The 21,305-nt window shown below is 37.8% G+C and overlaps 2 protein-coding genes and 1 pseudogene across 7 annotated transcripts; all 3 read left to right on the top strand.

The window, feature by feature from the left end:
- The first annotated feature begins 244 nt into the window (after positions 1-244).
- LOC143875553 (uncharacterized) lies at positions 245-10,604 on the top strand. Of its 6 annotated transcripts, none has more exons than XM_077377128.1 (7): positions 249-499; positions 4,594-4,794; positions 6,498-6,700; positions 6,810-6,959; positions 8,068-8,359; positions 9,619-9,795; positions 10,057-10,604. In XM_077377128.1, exons 2-7 carry the CDS (start codon positions 4,623-4,625, stop codon positions 10,311-10,313), a joined length of 1,251 nt encoding a protein of 416 aa, XP_077233243.1. In that variant the 5' UTR covers positions 249-499; positions 4,594-4,622; the 3' UTR covers positions 10,314-10,604. The 6 variants fall into 6 exon arrangements, with proteins under 6 accessions (XP_077233244.1, XP_077233245.1, XP_077233243.1 ...); XM_077377125.1 differs by having other exon boundaries at positions 250-499; positions 9,619-9,813; XM_077377126.1 differs by lacking the exon at positions 249-499 and adding an exon at positions 2,583-2,815 and having other exon boundaries at positions 9,619-9,813.
- A 6,413-nt stretch (positions 10,605-17,017) lies between these two features.
- Positions 17,018-17,536, top strand: LOC143875659 (ethylene-responsive transcription factor ERF024-like). Its single transcript, XM_077377265.1, has one exon. The coding sequence runs from the start codon at positions 17,018-17,020 to the stop codon at positions 17,534-17,536; it is 519 nt and encodes a 172-aa protein (XP_077233380.1).
- A 2,281-nt stretch (positions 17,537-19,817) lies between these two features.
- LOC143876320 (5S ribosomal RNA) lies at positions 19,818-19,940 on the top strand (annotated as a pseudogene).
- Positions 19,941-21,305: the final 1,365 nt, after the last annotated feature.

Genomic DNA, 21,305 nt, shown 5'->3' with positions numbered 1-21,305 from the left:
AATAAGACGGTTAATTTTGACCATTTCTTTGATGTGAAACAGGTTCGTTGACCGGTAGGATTCATAGTACGCTCTATCTTGTATCTAATAAATAAATAAATTTCCTATATTAAACGGGCATTGATAAATTCGCACCCGCTGTAGGATTATTCGCACCCCTCTATACGAGGATATGTGGCAGACTTTGATGCTGTTTAAAGTGAAAGATATGTGAATTATTCTACAGGTGGGGGGGTGCGAATTCATTGCCCTATTAAACGGGCGGAAATTGAAGAAAAGTGGTAGCAATAACATTTCCGGAATTGTAGAAAAAAAGGCAAAAATTAAACAGAAGGTTCTTGGAAGGAGCCACAGCCCACAGGGTGAGTGTTCAGTGGTTTTATCCGTAATTTACTAGCCTTTCAAGAGCGTTTTTGTAAGTAATTCTCTATAAATACGCGAGGGAAGGCCCAAAACGAGAGTGACAAGCGAAAGGAAGGAGAGACAGAGAGAGAGAGGGGTAAAATTTTCTCTGAATCGATTCGAATTCGTTTGTTTGCTTGAATTCTCGCAAAATATTCCTCCTTCATTTAGTTGTTTAGTTTTTTTTTTTTTTTTTTTCCGTGAAAACTGGTTTTTTTCAGCTCTCATTCGAAGATTCTGTTCGAATTCTTTGAAGGATTCAAAGTATATATGCTTGCTTGTTTTTTTCCCCTTTTGATTTGGCTTTTGAATCAATAAAAGCCTCTGTTTTGAGATTCATATCTAGGGATTCTGTGTAGATTCTAGTGAATTTTGTTACCCGGCAGAGATTTCTCAGAGTCTTCGAAGATTCTAGTGAATTTTATAATATTGATTGATTTACGGTTTTAATTTTATTTTTATTTTTTGACATTATTTTTCGTTTTCAACCTTTCTGAAAATTTCAGTTTTTTTTGGATCCGATTCTTGGTATATCGAATCGTATCATTTACTTCTTCAGATTTATGAGTCTTATTTCATACCATTAGATCCTTTCAGAATCGATTTTTACAATCTTTTGCTTGAAGTTTTGCTATGATTTCAATCGATTGTTGATTTGATCATTTTAATTTGATATTACTATTCGTATTGCGAGCTCGTTTTGATCTTACGTTGAAACGCATCTGAAAAAACTGTCCTGATTCTAGGGATTGTTTTAATAGTTGAGAAATCTTGGAAAATTTGGGGATTTTTTTTTTCTCGAATTAATGCTAGCATTCTTTGTTGCTCGAATCCTATCGTTATGAATTGATTTCCGGCTTTATTTAATTTAGTACTTTAGTGCTTAATTCTGATTGTACTTTAACATTTCTGAAATTTATTAATTGGGCCGTTTGGACTTTGGATGCGCGAATTTTAGAATCCAGGTTTTTAGTTTGAAGACAGTGTAAAAGAGGGTTCATGATCTGGCTGCTGTATGCTGTCCTGACAGCGTTTCTTGGATTTTAAGTAAGAAAGCCAGGTTTTAGAAATCTCATGATGGGGGAGAGGTTTCTAAAACCTGGTTTTCTTACTTAAAATCTAAGAAACGCTCCAGGACAGCATGCAGCAGCCAGATCATAAACCATCTTTTACACTGTTTTCAAACTAAAAACCTGGATTCAAAAGTCCGCGTATCCAAACGGCCCCTAAGTTTTCGGATTTGGTTTCAAGAGCTGAAAGATCAGATCAAATTAAGTCTTTTGGGGATCTTTCTTTTTCTATCATGAGATGTTTTTCAAAGTTAGTTGTTTTGAGCTTGTAATTGAGTTGGTTGTTTGAAGATTTGGTATGATTTGAAGCATCAGTTCTTGAATCTGGGCTGATTCAAGTTTATGTTGAGAAGTATCTGAAAATTCTGTGTAGATGACAGTGATTATCAGTATCAGGCTATCAGCTGATAATTCTGGGAAGATTTCAAGAATCTCTCCTTGAATCAAACCCTCACATTCTTGGTTGTCTATTTATCTTGAAGTGAATTGATTTCCAGCTTCCATTTTTTGTATTCTGGCTATGTTATTGAAATTCAAACTCATATTTTCTGAAAGTTTTGGTTTTTTAATTCTATTTTGGGAGGTATGGATCAGTTGGAATTGTGTGTTTTTATTTTGTGTTTCCCCAATGTGTAATTGAAGTTTTCTTTGAATTTTCTATATGAATTGAAGGACCTGTCCTTGAGTCTGCCTCTCTCTCTCTCTCTCTCTCTCTCTCTCTCTCTCTCTCTCTCTCAAAAAAAAAAAGAAAAAAAAGAAAAAAGAAAAAAGAAATAAATTCTGGAGGTTAATTTTAGCATTTAAGTTAATAGACAGTCCTTTGGAGCTTACATTGAGAAGTATCAGAAAATTCTTTCCAATCTATAGGGATTTTTCAGTATTTTATTAAATACACAACAGGGAAGCAGGATTCGTACCTGAGGGTGGGGATTCGCGATTTCCCGAATCGCGAATCGGAATCGTGATTCGATTCGATTCCCCGATTCTGGGGAATCCTGAATCGATTCCGTCAGAACCCCGATTCCCAATTTTGGGAACCTCGATTTTGGGAACCTCGATTCCCAATTTATGGAAACCCCGATTCCCACTTTATAGGAACCCCGATTCCCAGGCGATTCCCAGCGAATCCCTAGCGAATCCCCAGCGAATCCCAACTCCCCAGCGACTCCTGGCGATTCTCCGGCGATTCCCCGACGAATCCCCTGCGAATCTCCGTCGACTCTCTGGCAAACCCACGATTCCCGCTTCCAACCATCCCAGGAGCCTTCGATTCCCGCTTTCGAATCCCGAATCGAATCCCGCTTTCAATTCCCACCCTGGCAGTACACAAGAATCCCCGAAAGGTTCAAAGAACTATTCTTAAATCTGATCCTAATCCTTCAATCAGTCAAATTCTTTTGAGTTCTTTTCTAGCTTTCTATTCAGCGTTGTTATAACTTTAGTTCATTTGTAATTCAATGTCTCTGGAATTTTCTTTTTTTGAATTCAAACTCTGGATTGAAGTTGGTTAACTTAGCAGTTTGTTATTAGATACCTCAGTCATTTTGATTTTGTACATATCTCTTTCATCTTCCAAAACCAATCCAGCTATCTAGATTTTCTAAAGATAGTAGGATTTATTGTCAATCAGCTGTCTAAAATCTATGTTATCTATTTGACAGGTGCCTATCTGATTAATCTTTCAATCGCTAGTATTCAATATTTTTCAGAGATTTTATGAAAAAATGAACATCATATGAGGGGTCTTTGTACCGGGTTCCTTGCAGTGAACCCTTTTCCATTTCCCCAACAAATTGTATGCTATTGGGCGGGTGTATACTGCATTACAATAACACACTTGCATGTTCCATAATGTGCGTAGATACTCTGTCTGGGAGAAATCAAATCATTCATTCATGAAATTCATATTGACAAAGTTGTTTGAGTTATTGGGGAATTTTAGGACCTGATCTGGTTCACACTTGCAGCCTCTGTAAGTCCATTTCAGCTCTTAGTGCTCAGTTCAAGAATTGTTTTTACCTTCTCCATCCCTTCTCTCTTTAGAATCTCAGCTCACGGAGATTGTGGATCTTTAATTTTTAGTAGTCTTGTTTTTGTTCTTCTTCTGTTTCTTATCAATCTTCTTTCCTGTCCATGTGTGTCTTCAGATCTTTGATACAGGATTCCAAAATCTTAATGGTATTTTGTATTCATTACAAGTCCAGTGAAATTTGTTTCCTCATTATCTGTGATTCTGCCTCTGTACACACATGTAGCTTCAATCAAGGTCATATCTGGTGCTTGTTTCACATATCTTATCATTTTTTCTGAAACTTTCACTAAGTTATAATGTCTGGTTACGTTACTGAATGGAACCCAAATTGAAAATTTTAAGAGTCTGGAATTTCTTCTCTCTGTGTTAGTTTATGTAAGCACTGGTACTTCACCTATATAGGAGTTCACATTATGTGCGGGTGTCTCACATGACTATTGGACACATTTTAGGAAAACGCACCTTAACACTTCATCTCTGTGGCAAATATCAGTTGAATAACTAAAGAAATTCACTTTAGTTAGGCAATTTCTACACTGTTTTGTTCACTATCAAACAAATTACAAGGATTTTTTTGCTTGCGAAATTCTAAGTATAGTCTCATGTACTAAAATCATTTGACTTATGATGTTATGGATTCTGTTGTTCTGGAAAAAGTTGGATGTGTTCTCAGTAGTTCTTTTTTTCCCTCATTTGGAAAGAGCAAATGATTTTTTTATTTAGAAATGAACAATCCTTTTCTGGAAATGTAGTTCCCTTTCTCTTCTGCGGTTAGGTTGCCGCTCAATTTTGATTCGGATTTTAGTCACATACGTCTTTTATAGATGTTTTGTTGGTCATATAAGTCTCAAGTGCTGGGTTTTGTGCCGTCTCCAATTAACTGGCCGTCTGTTTTTTATTTTCTCCTCAAGGATTATTGGATTTTAAATCTTTTGTTACTCCTTCACCCTGTTGTTTTTGCACGTATATTGAAAGCCTTTGAAATGAGATGATTGTTGTCTGGTGCTTTTTACCTGCTTTATGGGGTGAAATCTGGCTTGAACATGTCCGAAACTAGAGGACTGACCAAATTTTGAACTTCCCTAGCAGGTGGTGGGTCCTGATTTGGTCTCTAAAATATGGCCAGCATGTGTCCTTCAGCACCTGTTTCTCCTCTTCGAGATATTGATATAAATGACAATGATGAGGAGATGGTGATGCATTTGCGGAAATTTATAAATGGGGCTCCTCTACCACCCAATGTGCTTGATTATCTGAATCCTCGTAATGCTGTGCCCTGGTATTTGCCTGGTAAGTACGGATTCTAGCTTAGGATGGTTTGTGGGCTTTATTCCTTTAATCTTTGTTATCCTATTTTTGTAGTTCACTAATTATTCCAACTTGTGATGGCTTGTGGGCTTTATTCTTTTAATCTTTGATATCCTCTTTTTGTAGTTCACTAATTATTCCAACTTGTGATGGCTTGTGGGCTTTATTCTTTTAATCTTTGCTATCCTCTTTTCGTAGTTCATTAATTGTCATTCGTCTTCATTCTTCAATAAACTAAGTTAAATCGTACGTGCTACAAAATTTTATATGATCAAGCATAGCTTCAGAACTCCTCCGCGTCATCGTTGACTCGCCCAAGTCAATTCCTTTTTACCTTGGCCGCATGCTTGTCCGAGTCCGCATTTTGTACTACCGGGTCAATCAAAATTCCTTTGACTCTCCCAAATACTAGACCACCTCAATCAAGTACTTAGCCGCATTAACTGATTGCTGGGCTGTGCCATACCAAGTCAACTAGGATTTGCTTTGGCCGCGTTTTGACCTGCATCCACATTTTGAAAGATTGTGATCGAATTCCTCCCTCTGAATTCCTATAGTGGTTTAAATATTGATATTTAGATGAATGGTGTTCTCTATTTTTAATTAGAAGTCAATATCTGGCTTCTTAAACACACTGGTTCTGTTAGAATCCAGCTATAAGGTTTGTTTCTGTGTTATATGAATTTCATAGCCACATTAAGAGGAAACAAGAATAAAAACTTAACTACGTAGTCTCTTAGTAAAACCAGTTCTAGTTAACTTGTTATGGATTCTCCCTACTAGATATTTTGCTACCTGTAAAAGGTCCGCAAATCTTCCTGTCACTGCTATGAGAATATTGATAGTTGTTGCACATGTAGGGATTAGTTACGGTTTATGAGAGGCTAGATTTTTTCTCTTCATCAAGCAAGTCTTTCATGTACTATTGAAGTTAGCGAGTGTTTTCACTGTTTTTTATCTATGGCCTTTTCTTCCCCAAATAGTCCCAATTTTGAAAGCATGGAAGTGATCTATTGAATGTTGGACTCTAAATTCCAAGAGATTATCTGTAGTTCCTGTTGATTAAGGTGTTAAATGGAACCAATGTTCACACTTGATATCATATAGTTGAATCAATGTCTAATTAGTGGAAAAACAAATTTACTTCTCATCATTATGCAGTTCATTTCAAATATGATTTGCCCTTTATTTTTGGGCTTCCTCTGTTAATTATGCAAATTACCAATGGGCCAGATTGCCTGAATCCAATCAAGTGCTAGCTGTTATTGGTGAACACTAACTGCTTATTTAAAAAACAAAGCAAGGAAACATTGACATCTAAAAAATCTCTGAAAAATATTTCATGGCTAAATATTTAAAGCAATCTTGGACCTTTTGTAGAGGAAGGGAAATTCTGTTCTAATCATCATCATCATCATAATAATATTTTTTTTCCAGATGTGCATGAAAATTGTGGCATTTTTTGTTTTCGTGTGTACATGTGCATGAAAATCAGCTTTTTAGATTTCAGTGACATGTTTTTGGTGTCTTAGTGTCAAAACAGACCACCCTAGTTTGCTGTCGTAACAAGTAGCCATATTAGTTTTTTATGCTATGATTGTACATTGGTTCATTAGCAACAAGAACATGCCTAAGCCCTCTATGTATACCATAAATCAAGCTTACAAAGATAAACATGTCTGCAGAGAACATGTTGTACTACATCAATGCAGAGGACCATATGTCCCTTAATCATGGATATTGGAAGGCCACAGGGCAAGATCGTATAATTGTGGCAACCCCGGCTGAGGGTCGAAGAACTACTCTGGAATTCTACAGAGGCCAAGCCCCCGATGGAGAAAAAACTGATTGGGTGATGCACGAATACAGGGTGGATCAGAGACCTCAGGTATTCTGTGGAGAACAAGAACCCTATCTGCTTTTGTGCTAGCACTTTGTTCTGTAAGTCCTTGAATGCACCTGCCAATCAATTTTTGTCTTGGTTGCACAATTTGCAGAATTATAGTCTGTTATGTAGAGTCTTCCGTAATGTTGGTGGAGGATCGATCCATGAAGAATATCATGGTGACATTATAGATAAGATGTTGTTACAGTTTGATGATCAGGAGGCCAACAGTAACTCTCAGGATTCCACAAATAGGCCCCAGGTAGATAAACTTTGAATCTTGGTTTTCTTTTCTAGATTGGTGCACTAAGTATATTAGGGAGAAGATCGTGGGGTCATGCTGCTGTTATCTTCTAGCAAATCTGAGTGACTAAAGTTCCTTTTGATTTGATGGTAACCAATTTATTTCCTCTTAAAGAAATGATGGTTGTACTAATGAGGAGTGTCAATAGTGAAATGGAGCTTTGAAGAGTACATTTTAGCATTAAATATCACTGAAGAATATATTCATGTGAAATTCTACTTTCTGTTTAACCTGTAAACTGGTTAAATGGATGGTTGAAGGTATTTTTGCTTATCTAGAAAATAATGTTTACTATGATACTATGGGAAATTAGTCATACTGATTTTCAACTATTGGATTCTTTTAGGCATATTTGTGTTTGCCCTTGTGCACCCAACCGAAATTTTTGGCCGAAATCCTGAAATTTTGGGCGAAATCCATGAAATTAAAATAAAAGAACAATTTATTGTTGAGAAAATTTCGGACGAAATCCCCCAAATTTTGGCCGAAATTTCGGTGAAGTATTATTCAATGATAAAATAATATTTTTTTGCATGAAATCCCTGAAATTTCGGCCGAAATTTCAGGGGAAACGAAATTTCGACCGATCGAAATTTGTTACCGTTTCGGGTAAACCCGATTTCGGTTTCGTTCTCGACCGAAATCTAAAATTTCGGGTTTCGGTCGAAATTTAAAACCTTGTGTGCTCCTAACTTGGACATTTTTTTTATTCATTTCTTCCTGTGATTTAACTATTTCTTTCTCTTTTGATTTAAATTATTATATTTAAATTTCATGTGCGATTTTTTTTATTTGTTCAATTGTGGTGATTTACTTTCTCAGAAAATTAGTTTATGATATGGCATTCTGGTTTTTTTGAAAATAAAGGGATACTTTTGACAATTTGTGAAATCAGTCATATTTTGCAGCCTTTCGGCGTTTGCTTTTAAATTGGTGGGTGCACGTTTGATACACACACGTCTCAAGCATGCCAAAAACATGCACTTCTTCAGTCTCCATGAACGAAATGGAGGGTAAAATTCTTTTCCTATAAATTTCTGTTTTGTGTTTTTTGATGCCTGTGTAGATGATGACTGGCATTGAGCAAGGCCAAATGTCAGATGAAACCTATGATTATATCTCAAGAGGAGAGTATTTGGAATTAGATGATCTTAATGATCTGGTCGGATACGAATCATCTTTTTCCACTTCAGAAAATTCCAGTATGAACTCGGATGAATGCTTTGACTCTGCAGCCTTGTTGCGTGATATTGAGAACGCTAATAACCCTAACACTAAGGAACAACATGTGGATCACAAGTTCAATGTTGCTGCTCCTCGTGGACCAAATCAAGTGGTTATCCAGCCACCACCTTCAGGTATGCCAAGCTCCTAACTCTAAGAACTTTGTTAAAGTTGAAATAGTAGAAACCATTTGTTGGCATGTTGGTTGATTCGTTACATTTGAGACATGATATTTGTAGTGGGTAACACCACCGTCAGCATTTCTGTGCTCTGCACATGCATACATACATACATACAAAAATACAACAACGAAAAAAAAACCCTACATGCATACCTTGTTATGTAGAAATCATACACCAATAGCTTGGTTTATGTGTTATTGTCATTCCCCTTTCATTCTTCCATGACATGTTGTGTAGCTCCATACTTAGATACTATCTGAAAAGCGTTTATAGTTTGAATCTAATGATCAAAACACCTTGATCTTTTGGATTTACATACTTGACTGGAAAATTTCTTGTATTACCTTGGCAAATGGTATTGCCACTCCCTTGTTTGGTACTTTCCACCCATGTTTCATTGCTTTAGATAACCAAAACTTTTTTTTTGAAAAGGGCAACAGAATATATATATATATATATATATATATATATATATATATATATATATATATATATATATATATATATGTAAAAACATAACCGAGGTGGTCCTGAAGGAACAAAGATAATACAAAGATAGCAGTGCAATAATTCAAGGAGGTAGATAGTCAAAGCACTCAAACGCGGCCCGAAAGACTCCTTTCTTGGCAAGGGTGTCTGCTTCCGCATTGGCTGATCTCCTGACATGGCGAAAAACTATTGAGGAGCCTTGGATAACCAAAACTTAGTTGCATATAACAATGAAAAATCGAAATGAAAAAAGTTTAGTGGTAAGTTCGAAAATAAATGGGTGACGACACTTGTTCCCTTTGATTTCTAATTTTTAAGGAAACTTATGACTTGGAAGCATGGTTTTAAATTTCGACCGAAATTTCGGATTTCGGTGGAGACCGACACCGAAATGACACTTATCCAAAACAGTATTTTATTTCGACCGAAATTTCGGAATTTTGGGCAAAATTTCGATTTCGTTTTTTCCAAAATTTCAACCAAAAAACCTGTTTTTTTTTTTTTTTTTTTTTAATATTTGACCGAAATTTAATATTGAATAAAATAGGCTTTTATTTGTTGTACCGGATTTCGACCGAAATTTCGAAATTACAGGGGTCCGAAACCGGTACCGAAACCGAAATTTAAACCATGCTTGGAAGTCACCCGATAGCGATACTCTTTGGCTACAATGCATCTGTTTCGTTTTCCCTAGGCTTACATATGCGCCTCTTTGCTTACAGGCTCCATATGCAATACTACCAGTAACACCAGGTCTGCTGTTTCCATGACCGGAAATGTTAGTTTGTTGAGCCCTGCTCTTCCTGCTTCTACTGTCAAGCCGCAACCCAGCAATAGAACAGTCCCAAGGAGTGTTCCTGGCACACAGGGCCCGCTTATAGGCCCTTCAACTTCACAAGGTGGTGCCATTCAAACAGGTCAACCAAAAAACCTGTTTTTTTTTAAATTTTAATATTTGACCGGAATTTAATATTGAATAAAATAGGCATTTATTTGTTGTACCGGATTTCGACCGAAATTTCGAAATTAGAGGGGTCCGAAACCGGTACCGAAACCGAAATTTAAACCATGCTTGGAAGTCACCCGATAGCGATACTCTTTGGCTACAATGCATCTGTTTCTTTTTCCCTACGCTTACATATGCTCCTCTTTGCTTACAGGCTCCATATGCAATACTACCAGTAACACCAGCTCTGCTGTTTCCATGACCGGAAATGTTAGTTTGTTGAGCCATGCTCTTCCTGCTTCTACTGTCAAGCCGCAACCCAGCAATAGAACAGTCCCAAGGAGTGTTCCTGGCACACAGGGCCCGCTTATAGGCCCTTCAACTTCACAAGGTGGTGCCATTCAAACAGGTAGCAAGAGTAGCTGGATTTCAAAGATTGGGAAGAAGTATTGTTGCTTCATACCAATTTAGATTTTCTTTTCTAGTAGAATACTCTTTAGGAAAGAAGAAAAGGTAATCTCCCGTGAGAAATTGGGAGTTAATATTCCACATGCTTATTCAACTACAGAAGTTATAGTGGGGGGCCCCACAAAATGACAGGTCCCATCATTTTAACCAATGAGACTTACAGCATATAGTATTTGTTCTTTGTTTTCCTTGTTTCAGTACATTATTGTATGTAATTATGATGTAATGTAAATGATAGAACCAGTTTGCTAGTAGCTTATACATGAATGTAGTTCATAAATTTAGCTTGTTTTAGTAAGTGTGTTTTGAGCATGCGGAAAATTAATTGCCAATTACTTTGTTTAGTGGCATGGTTTTGTTTCAGCACATCACCTGATAGAAAGAGCAAATGTGCAGGCACTGCAGCTTGTTGTGTAGAATTTTCCTATGTAAGTAAAGAAGAAGATGTGTTTATCTGTAGAATGAAATTAAACAGGACAGATCTAATTAGGCTATAAAAAGATTTAATCAACTTTAGATAAGTTGATGTTGCTAGTTCTTGATAGGGCAAGATTAGTTTCAATGGGGCCTCAAAAGGGGGTTTAGGAGCCTACTGAAGAAGTCTACAAAAGATTGAATGTTTCATTCATTGTTTATCTCAAAGTTCAAAATTGAGTCTTTTGCAGTCATTATAACTAGTCCTACGTATCACTCAGCCCATTGGCTTGAGCAATCAACCGATTGCTGACGCTACAGTCAATTGATCAGATTTTGCCAGAGAATTTTATGTTTTAGAAATCCAAGTGGGTTTTTCTTTGTTCTCTCCCGAGCGCTCCCCAAACTTCTCAAATCAAAATTGAGATGAAGGTTACCCTCGTGATGAAACTTCAACTCTCTCTCGAATCATTGCCAGGCTTTTAATACCTCTCTCTTCTCGGTTGTTCTTCTCTCCAATTATGGCTCACTTAGATGTAAACAAATCAATCTGACAGGCCTACCAATGATCTACATGGCATGTGCTCAAGGGGAAAAGGTCAATAATATACAAGCCACACGATGCACATGAGCGTTTACATGGTTCAGAAGGATGCATATGTCCATAGCAGAGAAACCACAATCTTCTACTGTATAAGAATTAAACGAGGATTACAAAGAGATAATCACAGATCTCTCACCTTCTCTTCTCACAACCCAAAGATCACCCCACCAGCCCACGACACCAAGACACAGTCTCTCTTCTCCCCATTTAAGGACTTTCTTTTCCTATATGCCGTTCCAACACGGTCAATTTTTTATGAACTTGGATTTAGGGTTAATTTGTTTAGGTGGTGTTTAATACATTTGGATTTGGGGTGCAAGTTGTGTGTAAATTTGATCCTTTGGCGACCTCAAGCCTTAGGGTTGAGACTTAGTTAAAGGCTCAGGTTCTTTCGTTATAGAGTGGTCATATATTTTAAGTGGAAAAATTGTTGTGAAATGGCTATTTTACGTTGGTTGGAGGATAAATTTTTCTTGGGTAAAACCGTTTCCTATAAAGTTTTGGACAAACAATGAATAACTTGTATCCTGGGATAGATCTTATCTAGCACAATCTAATCGGCAATCAATCTCTTCATTTTAAATTGTGACAACTGATTGTGGGCTCCAAACTGATTATTAGACTCCAAATTAAGGCACTGTTTGGATTGCAAAAAAATATTTCTTGAGATTTTTTTTTGTCTCCCCAATTGACGGAAAATGATCAAAACTATATATGTGGTTAATTGGTTAAAGAGAGATCATTATAAATTAAAGATCCCTCTAAATAAAAACTGAACTGCTGTGCTTCAAATTACTTTTTCCATCTCTAATCAAACAATGGAAAGTCAATAAATTTTAGAAAAGCTTTATATTCCAAACCTTTTCTGAAAATACCTACAATCCACCTAGGGCCTTGAAAAAGGTAAAAATAATATGAGATGTACTTGAATAAGGCGGTAGAGAGACTGATTGTTATGGCAGAGGCCGGAATACAACCGTTTTAGAACATTGCGGAATCGTAATGCAAGGGGAATTAAGGGCTTCAACTTGTTTTTTAGAACATTGTGGAATCGGAATGCAAGGGAGGCCGAATTAAGGGCTTCAACTTGTTAGCTACCTACCCAGTAGGCCAAAAGCTCCAGAGCTGATGGAACGTGTTAGGCTAGGCTCTTTAAACCTGCCTGATACCAAGTGGGGCCTAACCAATACGTCAAAGGCTGCAGAGCTAATGGAATGCATCAGGCTAAGCCTTTTAAATCTGTCCCATACTAGGCTGGTTCCCACCTAGTCCCATGCCTAGGCAGGCCCCCACTCACGACTGTAAGAAAATTTTTATATAATTGACCGTAAAGATAAGAGGAAAACACTCAAATAAGCTCGTATTTGAACTCTAGGAAACTCTGCACCGGTTACCTGTGGAGGCCCATTCATCCATCTTCTTCTTCTTCAAAAATCATCACTGATGGGTCCACCCATTTGATACCCACTTTAGGCAATTGATATATTCACCCCCTCTTCTTCCCCGGGCCAGCCCATTGTGGTGTAAAATGACCAGTCGTAAACACACTAGAGCGGGGTGGTCCGAAGAAGAAAAAGGGGTGAATATATCACTTCCCCCACCTTATCCAAGCAAAATGGAATACCTGACTGGATTGTTGCTTAATTTTTCTTTGATCATCCAATTGAAGGCCAATGACGAAATGGATAAGATTGTCTTATCAGAGTGAGTTTGAACTCACTGTATCTCATGGGAGCTCTTTGATAGTTCCATTTCCTCAGCTATCAACTGGGAGAGTGCAGGAAATAATGTGATAGTGGAAAATAAATAAATAATTAATCAAGTTGTTAAATTTTTTATGAAGATTAAACTGAGATAAGTGCTTCTAATTGAGAAGTCATTTTTCAACCATTACCCATGATTATACAGTTGATTATTGCTTAATATAGATTCTTATAAAGTCATAATCATCTGACCTTTTAATCCTGACGCTGTCTGCTGTATCCCTTCTCCAACTGATCCTTGTGACTTACAGACCAACTTCCTACTGAACCGGGTCTTCTTTGATATGATAATTAATGGCGGTAATTTTAAAAAAAGGGAGGCTTATAAATTCGCCCACTTTAAAGATAAATTCACCCCTCCTTTACCAGTTGGGAAGCCACAACCATCTCTCTCTAGGCCCACCCCAATAATGAATTGTTTAGATATTTAAACAAGGTAGGCCCCACATGTACTTACTCTCTCTCTCCCCCTCGATTTTGCAAACTCTCTTTGGGGCAATTAGATCCAAGAGCTCTCCTTCACATTTACTAAGGAGAGCTGAGTTAGTCCTTATAGTCCATTATTTTTCAAAAAGTATCGGACGGTCTACACCATAGGATGATCCAAACCGTCCATTTGATGGGCCACAATGTAAATATGAGTTGTGCCCCAAAATTCATTTCCATAGGATGATCACAACCTTCCGATCTATAGAGGTTTCCAAAATATTTAGTTCACCTATAGATTGGAGGGCTACGATCATCCTATGAAATGATTTTTGGGCACAATGTATATATGTTGTGGCCCATCATACGGTTTGGATCATCCTATGGTGTGGGCCGTACAGTACTTTTTGAAAAATACTCTTTTAAGAATACTCTTCCAGAAAAAATTATGTTGCACATGTAAAATGACTGGAATTGGTCATAAGGTGAGTTCCACCAAAGATGACCTATTGCCCAAATAATATGAAGTTATGAATTTATGATGATCCTAGCCATTCAGTAATAAAGTTTTGCCAGATCAAATATAAGACATTGATCACTTGATTGTTTGTTAGCTGCCACTAATCAAATGGCTAGGATCATATACGATAAATGAGAATATTTGGATTGTGGCATTGTTTGATGACATGCTTAAAAAAATACATTTTGGGTCCCACATGTGCCATGTGGAAATGATCAGATTGATCCGACCTGCTATCACTAGTATGACCCACTTCCCCGGACCCCACCTTAGTCAGATGAACCTAGTACCTTGATCCATCAAACCATGGCTTAAGGTTATAGACAAATATTAAATTATTGATTTTTGTTCCTTCTATAGGGTCCATGACCATATAGATTGCCTTATAGCACTCTACAAAACCAACAGTCTTGATTACAGGTGTATGCCTCTATGTGGGGCCCAAAAATTGATCCTTTGGATTGATCCACTGATTGTTTAGTGGGGCCCCTAACAATTCTATTGTGCTTGTTGACAACTTGACGTGGCCCCCTACACACCTTAGAATCATCTTTAGTCAATCAACACGGCCAATGCACATGTGTAGCTTCCAACCCGTTGACTCACACAATCAACCCTGGACAGGTACCTCGATCCATCATCCCCATCGCAAGAAATGATATCTTCTCACTATCGTCTCCAATCTTGAAACCCATCTCTTTACCAATTTTGAAAGAGACCCGATGTGTGCACATGCCACTCTATTTCCAACCAACCATCGAGATCTTAGGACATACTAGAAACCGTGTCTAGTCTATATAATCCCATACACTCGGTATCCGTCATCTTCTCTGCCTTCCCATCATTTCCCTTCAAAAGGCTGGAAAGGATGTAAAGCCTTTCCAACCTTCACTCTCATTTGCCATAAGGTGAAACTGACTTTCCATTAAACAAGCCGAGATTAAATTGGGTAGAACTTGATTTTACCTCATCTCATATCACCTTCGTTGTGGAGCTCCACATCAATCGAGAATTTCTCGATATATTTTTCTAATGCCAATGATTGCTCCAACTGCGATCCAACCAAGACACTCGCGATCGTTCAAACCACGGATCAATGATGATCGCTCCAATCTGAGCTCTGACACCACTTGTTGAGAAAATCCGCTGGTCAAATCTAATCGGATCATGCACAAACAAACGGAAAAGTAGAAAATAAATACAATCCATAAGATTAACACTGAGATTTTATGTGGTTAAGGAATGGTACTCCTGGTCCCGCCTACCTTCTATATTAATGGAATCTATGTAGCTTTTCCAAAAAAAAAATATGTGGTTAAGTCAAGATGCCTACCTCCACAAGCGAGAACACGAGTTTGCAATATGAGAAAATAGTATACAAGGATTACGACAGATTAACACAAAACCCGCGAACCCATAAATCACAACCCTTTCCTTGCCGTCTCAACTAGGACCGTACTCGAGAGTAACCTGAGACGGAAGCTCGAGAGAGAAAAACATTTGCAGTGGAATGATTGTAAGATTGTCCAAGAAGAAAACCCTCCTCCCTTTCCTCTTTCTCTCTCCTCTCTCCTCTCTCCTCTCTCCTCTCTACAGCCACCATGCAATGAGGCTCTTGCCAATAGAAAAAAATGTGCTGAAGGGCTTTCTAACTAGGTTTTTCCAAAACCTAAAAAAGCTTCTCATTTTCCTTCCATAGAAACCCACAAAACGGTGGTAAACAAGGCAACTTTCCCATTACAATGGCTTCTCAAAGTCCAAAAGAAACAGGGCCTTAGAAGGTGTAGTCCCTTTCTAAGAAGAAGAAGTTCATAGCGGATTTTGATAACTGTGTAAAACATCTTAGAATTCCTCTTTATTCATAAAATTTCACTGAAACATTCTTGACTCTTGATAGAAAAAGACCTACAACTCAAATTTGATCAATATTCCAGAACAAATATGGTTCCAAACAGCTCATAATTTACACTTGGGGGCGGACTAATTTACACTTGCCTGGATTGGTCATTAGGGGGGCCATGGCCACTAAGCATGCATGTAAAACCACTAAACTAGCTAAGCATGCACGTAAGGCCATATACCATATTCATTGGGGGGCCATGGCTCCCCTCATGCTATATGTGCCTCAGCCCCTACCCATAATCTATTTTCGAGCAGAAGTTGCTGTAAATCATAAAACAATTTCCTTATTTGGTCCATATTGGAAGAATTTTTGAAGAGCATCTCTCTCTCTCTCAAACAAAATAATCCATGTTTCATATGTAGTTTCAGAACTCTTTAGCATTAATGTTGACGGGCCCGAATTGAGTCCCTTTTGCCTTGGTGTTCTTGTCCGAGTCTTGGTTTTGCCACATAAAGTGATATTAGAACCCTTTTGACTCTCAAGTTATGACTGCATCAACCAGTGCCCCACCGTGTCATTATAGTACTCGGACGAGTCAATCGTGTACATACAGAAGGCGCAATGGTGAGTCAACTAGGGTTTGCTTTGGCCACGTTTTGGCCGGTATATGCGTTTTAAAATACTAATTAGATTAGTCTTATCATCGTCAGATAAAAACTCAGATAGTTATGGATGTTGGCTTTGCAAAAGGAAAAAGTTGGGCAAACATCACTATTATGGAGCTATTTTTCAGTCACAAGTGGGGCCCCATTTTGGAGTGAATTAATAAATGTTATCATCACAGTAACAAATGTCTACGTTAATGTTAGTGTTTCTACTGTTTGAAGAAATTATGAAGAAACGCAATACAACTCAAACACACCCATGCAATTAATCCACACAAAGCTGTCCAAACACCAACATACATACAAGGCAGTGAAGCAACAACTGGTTTGCATTTTAAACCCTCCACTTTCAACTGTAAAACCCACCTAAACAAACAAATCACAACATATAAATACTCTTTACCTCCAACTTAAAAAAACTCACATTCCCGCCAAAAAAACTACCACCCTCATACATTATTCTCATACCACCATGAAATCAAACTCCGGCGGCAGCAGCAGCACTACTCCGGGACGCCACCCTGTCTACAGGGGAGTAAGGCGCCGGAGCAACGGAAAATGGGTATCGGAAATTCGCGAACCCAAGAAGCCGAACCGCATATGGCTCGGCTCGTTCCCATTACCAGAGATGGCTGCCATTGCTTATGATGTTGCGGTGTTAGCCCTAAAAGGTAGTGAGGCTGAGCTCAATTTCCCTGCCTCGGCTTCGAAGCTTCCAGTCCCAGCTTCGACCTCCCCTCGTGACATTCAAGTCGCCGCTGCCCAAGCAGCGGCTTCTCTTTCACTGATCAGAGGCGGTGAGGACAATCCAACAGTCGAACCACCTGTTTTGAATGAGTTCATGGATGAGGAAGTTATCTTTGACATGCCCAATCTTCTTAGAAATATGGCTGAGGGAATGTTGCTTAGTCCTCCTCGTCTTGATGATGATGTGGGAGATGATTCTGATGCAGAAGACATCGACGGTCAGAATCTGTGGAATTATCCCTAGTTAATTAGTATTGATGAACATAATAAAGTAGTTTGGGTTTCACAGATGAAGTACATATAGAGATCCAAGCCAAAAGTTAAAACTCATCAGAAGTTGACTGGTCTTATTCTGTTGTATAGGAATGTATGTGACTTTCTTTGTTTTGTAAGTGTTTGATATCTCTATTTCTGCTGAAGTTTCACCCTCTATCCGATGAAAATCCCTCAGATTCCTGAAATCTTGACATCATCATACAATGAATAGATAAAGACTCATATCTCAATACCCATTAGAAAACATCTTGAGATTACTTTGAAGGCAAGTTGAAGTCATTGCACCACAGACCCATTTAATGGGTTGGTTTTGGTATCCTGATAAGAAGGGAAGAAAACCCATAGTTAAAACCAATATGGGACACCTTAGAATAATAAGAATAATGAAATATATGAAGTAATTTGCACTACTCTGTCTTCCTTTGGATTAACAATGCAAAGAGACAGTAAGGGAACTCTTCTTCTTTTTTTGAAATGGTGAATTATATTAGAATGGAAAGGGAAGCCCGAGGTGGGACAATTATCGAACTTTCTATGGACAATTATGGAATTTATCTGAAGTTATAACCCATCACCCATAAACCATTGGATCTCATTAGCAGACTGATTTGTGAATTATCACAAATTCATGAGTTGTGAATCGGGAATTCTTTTTATGATCTTGACTCTCTCCACTCCATTTGGCTTTAAAGGAATTTAGAAACACAACATAAACCAGGACCACTTTGAATGCCCCACCAAAATTGGTCCTTATATTGCATAAACGAAGAATATTTTAATTTAATATATTTTGCAACTCGAGCATGGAGGTCTCTTTGTAAGCCACTAACATTGCCATTTTTAAAACTATTAAAACCATTATTGGCAAATATTCATATTAAACTTTGAAACCATATTTTTCAAAGGCATCCAAAGAGGTCCTAATTCTCTAATCTGAAATTGTTGAATGGCCAAAGGAAGAAAAGTGGGATGGATGTGTCTCCATTTCCTATAAACTTCAGATTGATTTAAGCAAATGATAGTGAATTTAGGATCTCTCTAGGTTTCATCTCGCACAGATATGCTAAAGAGAAATTGAAGATACCATGAATTGTTGCCCAATAGCTACAAACTGCAGATCAAGTAGCACCATGACTAGCCAAGGTCACAAATTTATGGCTTCAATTCATCAAACACGAAGAAATTTGTAAAATCCGACGCAGGAAACTGACTGTGAATCGCTTCAAATTAAATGCTATAAACTTGAATTGTTGCCAGTGAAGTAGGAATCGAGGGGGAGTAGAATTGCACCCACAAGCCTGCAATTGAGAGAATTCAGTTATGCTCTGTCATCCATACTCAGATTAAAAGGAAAGGAAAAACCGGTTCGAAAGTTTGGTGGAGAGTTACATGCTATGGTTGGGGGTTAGTCAATTAGAATTATGAAGATGTTGATCCATACACATGATAAAATACTATAATATTTTAACATGGATGGTTTGTATTAATTAGTAAGAAACGTTGTGATTGTTTAAGTAAAGCTTTCTACCATCTGGGTCCCATCCAACCACTGCTGACGTGTAATTCATTCGGACGCTGACATCGCAACATGTGGAGTCATGTTATTCGTCGACCTACACATTTTAGCAGGAAAATATCAACAGCAGATGGGATGTTGTGCCCTCAATTTCCACCAATTGTTGTGTTATAGTGTTAATTACTAAAATCTAACACATTTAAATGGAAGATTAGGGAGTAACAAATTAAATTTTTACAGGGTTGTTCTGCTGGCCATGACTCAAGTGGCATGGCCAAGCTCCCTAATAAAGTTTCTTATCTTTGGCTTGCAGGTTTGAGCATCATCTTTTTTCTTAGATGAAGCTTGAAGTAAAAAAAACATGGCACTATACTCTACACCCTTCCAACTGCAACATCCAAATCTTTTGCAACTATTATCGAGCATAGATTTAAGTAACGTACGTTACTGTTAGTCATTACGGAATTATGCACATTTACGACAATGTTTGGAAGCCATTAAAATTTATTCCATACAATAGTTGAGGGTTGCTAGGAAAATTGGATTCCGTGTTATAGACAAAGACGATATTTTCTACCGTGACACATGGGTAAGAAACAAAGATGAAAGCTCAAATCTCAAGAAATGCCTAAAATTACTTTGAAAATCCCTAAATCATCATTCAAAGTGATCGTTTTGTCTGTCTTTTTTGGATACGTCCTGTTTTAGAAGCGTTTTCCATATTAGATTGTTGGGGTGCGATCGTACCAGCACAAATGCTCGCACCGGATTCCATCATAACTCCGAAGTTAAGCGTGCTTAGGCCATGGTAATACTAGGATGGGTGACCTCCTAGGAAGTCCTCTTGTTGCACCCTTGTCTCAATTTTATATTTTAAAAAAAATACAATATTAGTTTGTCAAGTGGTGGAAGAGGGGCAAGGAGGGATGCAGAGGAAGAGAAAAAGGCATAAATGAGGAGAGGGTGAAAAGTGGCTGGAAAACATGAAAAAGAAAATACAATATTAGTTTTTCAGCCACTTTGCACCTCTCTCTCTCTCTCTCTCTCTCTCTCTCTCTCTCAATAATACTTGTAATCTAACATTCAATAAAAAATCATGGTCTTAGAGTTTTTCTTGAAGTCGTAACAAAAGAAGGATGTAGTGGAGCACTAATGGTGGATCAAGGAACAACACAGAGTGAGGCATCTGCAACTCGCAATGAACAATCACATTCACAGTTTTTGTGTTAGTGATACCAAAATATCCTCCACAAGTTACCTTGAAAAGACTTTCAAAAGGTCAAAAGAAGTGGTGTCACTTAAGAATTCACTCCAGCCTTTGGAAATTGGTTAATCCGTAAAGACACAAGATAAAAAAAATATGAGAACTAAATATTTGACCGCAAACAAAAGCTTACTAAAAGAGAATTAGAGAGAAACTAGTTATAATTGTTGTGCAGTGCCAGTTTTAATGAAACTCATTGCAATGATCTCATCATGTTTTACCAATTAAAATGGGCATTTTGCTACTATTTTATAGGTAATTTAAATGGTGCTTCTCTTATAGTAATGATTCATTGGAACTCCTTAAGAAATTTATATGTTGTGGGTGTATATTTCCTTAGAAATACAGAGGGCAAACGAAGAACAGTATGGCCCTCCTACTTGGATGATCTAAACAAATTATTTGTTGGTCATCACATTGGATATGAGGTGCCCGTGACCCAAAAATCTTCTAGATAGGATGACTCTAACCCTCCAATATATTTGATGAAAAATGGATAGCTCAAAAGGTTAAACAAATTGAAAGGTTAAGATCATCCTATGGGAAGATTTTTGGGGCACGACCTATCTTTAGTGGAGACAAACAAATAAATTGTTTGGCGAATCCAAATAGGCCGACCCCTTTTTTGGCCCTTTATTGTATGTCACTAAATTGGATGGTCAAGATGATCCAAACGATGAGATCTTTGGACAAGTTCCTCAACATTCATGACCCTCTAGATGAAAGGTGCAGATCAAAAGAAGCTTTACTTGAATTGGTAATCTAAGGACTACCATGTCATATGATTACATATACTGGAAAGGGAATACACATCATAACACCAAACCCTTTTGCACAAGAAACGCATGTCTTATGCTTTCGTTTTGGACTATTATTCCAGAAAATGGGCCCTTAGACAACTAGAAAACTCCAGAACATGCAAGGGTAGTTCCGTCATTTCACTCTGCGCATGTGGCT

Source organism: Tasmannia lanceolata, unplaced genomic scaffold (genome assembly GCF_043159265.1).
Source record: "Tasmannia lanceolata isolate RefF3 unplaced genomic scaffold, GAP_Taslan_0.1 ptg000004l, whole genome shotgun sequence".
NCBI lineage: Eukaryota > Viridiplantae > Streptophyta > Magnoliopsida > Canellales > Winteraceae > Tasmannia > Tasmannia lanceolata.
This window is presented reverse-complemented; position numbering and strand designations above follow the sequence as displayed.